The 6,000-nt window shown below is 42.1% G+C and overlaps 1 protein-coding gene across 2 annotated transcripts in view; it reads left to right on the plus strand.

The window, feature by feature from the left end:
• Positions 1-748, plus strand: part of LOC141156415 (cysteine-rich secretory protein LCCL domain-containing 2-like) — a 36,087-nt gene extending 35,339 nt beyond the window's left edge. For both annotated transcript variants that reach the window (XM_073642608.1, XM_073642609.1), the window contains exon 8: positions 533-748. In XM_073642608.1, coding sequence (XP_073498709.1) covers positions 533-706 — 174 coding nt within the window. In that variant the 3' untranslated portion in view covers positions 707-748. The remainder of the gene's footprint in view (positions 1-532) is intronic.
• Positions 749-6,000: the final 5,252 nt, after the last annotated feature.

Consider the following 6,000-nt stretch of genomic DNA (forward strand, 5'->3'; position numbering starts at 1 on the left):
GGAGTGGGGACTGCATGGGCCTGTGTGCATTGAAATGCCAGGGCTACATTTTGTCTCTGCTCATTTCTAATGAGAATAACCCGGAGTAGTTCAAAGTCCATAGTATGTCTTAATGTAAATGCTGAGCTCAGATAAAAAGGAGAGTGCTCTTGGCAATGCTGATTATCCATGTGCCAAGTTCACGTTACTCCGGTCAGCTGACAAGCAAAGCATTGTATCCAAGATGAAAGACAGAACGATTCCCAAATTTAGCACCACCCCTCCCCCACCTTACCTTCTCCCCAAAAAGGTATGTACTTACTCTTAGATCTAATTCACATGATGGTAAAATACAGTACCGATATGGATGCCTAAATATAGGGATTGAGCTCTGCATGTATTTCCATATACATTCCTAAGGTTATGTATCTTTTTCTTCCTTTTCTTCATTACATGGTTTCTTAGTGGAACATTCACTCACAGAAGTCGCAGAGATGTTTTTATACAGATTTGTATGTGCAGCATATCAGTTAATGTCAATGTTTTTTCCCAGGACTCGGATTTGTGTCCAACAGCAATACATGCAGGAGTGATCACTGCCGCCGGTGGATATGTGACTGTAAAACGAGAACCTTTACAGGACATATATGTTGGATCTTATCGAAACGGAATTGCCACCTTAAGCACAACATCATTATTTAATAAGGAATCCTATAGATTTTTGTAACAGATACCATACCCTATGTAGAAAATGACATAATAAAATGCAACATTCAGAATGTGCAATGTGAGTTATTCAGTATAAGCTTACTTTACAGCTCAAATATTTGTTTTATTGAGACTTCATGGTCCGCAAAAACTTTTGCAGACATTCTCAGAAAATATTTATAATGAACTCTTTACACATCAGCCTTTTGCAACCTGAAGAAGGTTTTTATTTTTCAGGTCACAAACATACTGGCCTGATGTTACTTTACCTCCATGAAATAAAACCTCGTTCTATCAGACAATGATGCTTTTTTTCTGCAATATTTTTGATGAGTAACTAAACTTTATTCTTTTTTTATATTTACATCTAGCATTGAAAGTCATTTAACCTTGCTAAACACTTTATTAAAGGGGCTGTCTCGGTACAGGGCCGGCACTACGTTTTTGCGGGCCCCGGACAAAAGAGTCTCAGTGGGCCCCTTTAACACATACTGCGATTCATGATGCAAAGATACGGCAGAGAAATATATATACAGAACAATGCCAAAGATTTCACTTACTTCTTACATTACATGAGTGATATCTATTTTAAATTCTACAATATCTCAGAAACATGCGAATCCTTGTAGCGCACAGTGCGTGACCTGGGGGGATTCAAGAGTCTGCAGTCACACAGAGTGACTGCAGACATGTCATTTTAGACTGGTCAGTATAGTCCTCCATACAGTATAATGAGCCCCATTTAATGCTCCATACAGAAAAATGGCCCTCATATAATGTTCAATACAGAATAATGGACCTCATGTAATGCTCCTTAAAGAATAATGGACCCCATATAATGCTCCATACAGAATAATGGACCCCATATAATACTCCATACAAAATAATGGACCCCATATAATGCTCCATACAAAATAATGGACTCCATATAATGCTCCATACAGAATAATGAACCTCATATAATGCTCCATACAGAATAATGGACCCCATATAATGCTCCATACAGAATAATGAACCCCATATAAAGCTCCATACAAAATAATGGACTCCATATAATGCTCCATACAGAATAATGAACCTCATATAATGCTCCATACAGAATAATGGACCCCATATAATGCTCCATACAGAATAATGGACCCCATATAATGCTCCATACAGAATAATGAACCCCATATAATGCTCCATACAAAATAATGGACTCCATATAATGCTCCATACAGAATAATGGACCCCATATAATGCTCCATACAGAATAATGGACCCCATATAATGCTCCATACAGAATAATGAACCCCATATAATGCTCCATACAGAATAATGGACCTCATATAATGCTCCATACAGTATAATGAGCCCCATATAATGCTTCATATAGAATAATGGACCCCATATAATGCTCCATTCAGAATAATGGACCTCATATAATGCTCCATACAGAATAATGGACCCCATATAATGCTCCATACAGAATGGTCCCCATATAATGCTCCATAAATAATGGGCCCCCTATATAGCTCCATACAGAATGGACCCCATATAATGCTCCATATAAAGTATGGGCCCCATATATTGCTCCATGCAGTATGGGCCCCATATATAAAGCTCCATGCAGAATAGGCTTCATATAATGCTCCATACAGAATAATGGACCCCATATAATGCTCCATACACAGAATGGGCCCGATATAATGCTCCTTAAAGAATAATGGACCCAATATAATGCTCCATACAGAATAATTGACCCCATATAATGCTCCATACAGAATGGGCCCCATATAATGCTCAATACAGAATGGGTCCCATATATTGCTCCATACAGTATGGGCCCTATATATTGCTCCATAAAGAATAGGCCCCATATAATGCTCCTTATAGAATAATTGACCCCATATAATGCTCCATACAGTATGGACCCCATATATTGCTCCATACAGTATGGGCACTATATATTGCTCCATACAGTATGGGCCCCATATATTACTCCATACATAAAAAAATACTCACCTCTCCTCAGCGTCTTCTGGCTCTCTTCACTGTCAGAGCAGAGGGCACGCTGTAGTGATGTCATCGCGCCCTCAGCCCTGAGACGTCACAGAGTCAGAAGACACCGAAGCTGCGGAGGAACGGGGAGAGGTAACTATTGCAACTGCTGGGGCACCCCGCTTGCTCAGGGCCTGGGCACTTGCCTGGGTGCTGACGCTGGCCCAGTCTGGGTATACGGTATTTATGACTAAAGAGTGAGCAGTGGTTTAGAAGTCCCTTAACTACAAGTTTTTTTTTTTACAGAACTGGAGCTAAAATTCTTAAAGGAGTCGTCCATACATATGGTATTGAGGACCTATCCACAGAATAGGTCATTAACAGCAGACCGGGTGAGGTCCAACACCTGACCATACCATATTATTTGCTCCAGTGGTGGCCAGAGGTAAATGCCAGGAACGGAGCTGCTAAGTTCTGCAGCACAGCTGTGTTTCAGTAGCTGGCAGCAGAGGCCCCTATACTTTGACCAGAACTGCACTCAGCAGCTATATTCAAGCTGTTTACACCCAGGCATGGCTTGAGCCCCACATATCTGTTATTGATGACCTATCCTGTTATCGATACCATCAGTACCATATGCCCGGACAACCTTTTTAAGATTTTTGGCTTCAGTTCTGTAAAAAACAGTTGTATCTAAGTGGCCTCCAAACCACAGCTTACTCTTTAATTTATTTCTTTGGTTTTTCTGTACTCTTTTACTATGCACTGGAAGTACAAAAAACATCTTTGGACAGATGGATGAAACTAAGATCAAACTCTACCAGACTGATGGGAAGAAGAAAGTATGGAGAAGGCTTGGAACGGCTCATGACCTAAAGCACAGCACCATCCTCTGTAACACATGGTGGAAGCAGTGTGATGGCGAGAGATGCATGGCTTCCAATGGCGCTGGGTCACTAGTGTTTATTGATGTGACTGAAGACAGAAGCAGCCGGATGAATTCTGAAGTGTGCAGGGCGATACTTTCTGCTCAGATTCAATCAAATGCAGCAAGGTTGGTTGTACGGAGCGTTCTTCTCAGTACAAATGGACAATGACCCAAAACATACTGCAAAAGCAACCCAAAAGTTTTTTTAAGGCAATGAAGTGGAATATTCTGGACTGGCCAAGTCAATTAAAAGATCTCAACCCCATTGTGCAGAATTTCACAAGCTTTAGGCTTCTTTCACACGTCCTGATATTTCCAGTGCTGGAAAAAACAGTACCGGAGATATCCATATCCATGTGTCCATGCGTACCTGTGTGGCAACCGTGTGCCGCATCAATATCACACGTACCAGTGCCTGGGAATCAGCGGTACAGTTAACACTGTTCCCAAGCGCCGGGTGCTGGAGGCAGCTCTCATCATTGTCCCCTGCATGCGCTGCGATCAGCGAGAGCAAGGGACAATGTTGAGAGTAGTATTCTGCTCCCACTGTCTCCAACAAGTGTAAAAATAAGATTAAAATAAAAAACGCATTATACTCACCTTTACACCTAATTCCCCAAAGCCATTGTCCCCTCTAAACAAACTAAAAATAAAAAAACACAATATCCCTCACCTGGTCGAAATGCAAATAATCCAGTGTCCCACGCCGTAATCCATCTGTACAACATTTCTTCATCAGCGCAAGCTGTGGCTTGAGGCGACTACACACGCTGAGGAGCAGGGGAGAATGACTTGCTGCAGCGAGCGGGCCCCTGAACTGACCTGAGCTCACTAAGCGGTGTCTTGTCACGCAGCGAGCTCAGCGCAGTTCGGCAGTGAGACATTCTCCTCTGCTCCTCAGCGTGTGCGGTCGCCTCAAGCCACAGCTCACGCTGATGCAGAAATGTCGCACAGATGGAGTACGGCGTGGGACACTGGATTATTTAATCTTCGGACCGGTAATGGATACTGTTCTTTTTTATTTTTGGGTTGTTTACAGGGGACAATGGCTTCAGGGAATTAGGTGTAAGGTGAGTATAATGTGTTTTTTATTTTAATCTTATTTTTACACTTGTTGGAGACAGCAGGGGCTGAATACAACTCTCAGCATTGACACTTGCTCGCGCTGATATCAGCACAAGCAGGGGACAATGATGAGAGCTGCCTCCAGCACCAGGCGCTTGGTAACAGTGCTAACTGTACCGCTGATACCCAGGCGCCGGTAAATGTCACACTGATGTCATCCGTGTGTCACCAGTGTGCACATATGTGGAATGTTTTGCGGCCTGTGCTGTAGGTAAAGAAACGGACATGTCAGCTTGTTTTGCCCATGGACACACGTTCCGTGGAAACACACTCACATGTGTGCAGAAATGGGTCTACATGTGTAAGTGTCTCCAGTACGTGTGAAAACTGTCACCACAGGTACTGGAGACACTGATGTGCGAATGAGGCCTAAGACAAAACAAAAAGCAGAACGCCCCACAAATGAGCAACAACTGAAGTCAGCTGCAGTAAAGGCCGGTAAAGCATCACAAAGAATGAAACCCAGCGTTTGGTGACGTCTATGGCTTCCAGACTTCAGGCAGTCATAGCCTGCAAAGGATTCTCTACAAAGTATTAAAAATAAACATTTTATTTCTGGTAAAGTTAATTTGACCAATTACTTTTGAGCCCTTGAAATGAGGAGGCTTTGTAGGAAAATGGTTGCAGTTCCTAAACATTTAACAGGATATTTTTGTTCAACCCCTTTAATTAAACCTGAAAGTCTGCACTTCAATCGCATCTCGGTTTTTTCATTTAAAAAAAAAAATAACAGCCTGCAGAGCTGAAATCACGAAGCTTCGGTCACTGTGCAAGTATTTCTGCACCTAACTGTATATGTATGTATACTGAATATATTTCAAAATCAAACAATTCCAGAAGTCTCTGTGTTATATGGAAGTACAAAGTTTGGCTTCTTACTATTACGTCCATAGCTTCATATTACATTATCGCTGAATACGCTTTCTGACATTACTCATACATCCTGCACACATGATAGTTGGCAGCAGATCATCAGCCAGTTTCTTTACTCTCACTTCCCTTAAACACACACACAAAAAAAAAAGTTCTTGCCAATTCATAACTTTTCCTGGAAAAGTTTCAGATTTCACTTCAGGTCTCATGAATGTGAGCAGATATCCCTGTCACGTGATAGTGAGAGCTGCCGATCTGTGGTGCCAGGATTGTGGGAGTTGTAGTCTGAGAATGACTAGCATGTAGTAAGCTCTGGTCAGGCAGTGATCACACAGCTTGTGCACAGGTTGTGAACACTCCCATAGACTCTCACATCCCCCCACACATCATACAGTAAGGGGCTG

Source organism: Phyllobates terribilis, unplaced genomic scaffold, assembly GCF_046119375.1.
Source record: "Phyllobates terribilis strain yellow unplaced genomic scaffold, ASM4611937v1 Scaffold_8__6_contigs__length_399053987, whole genome shotgun sequence".
NCBI lineage: Eukaryota > Metazoa > Chordata > Amphibia > Anura > Dendrobatidae > Phyllobates > Phyllobates terribilis.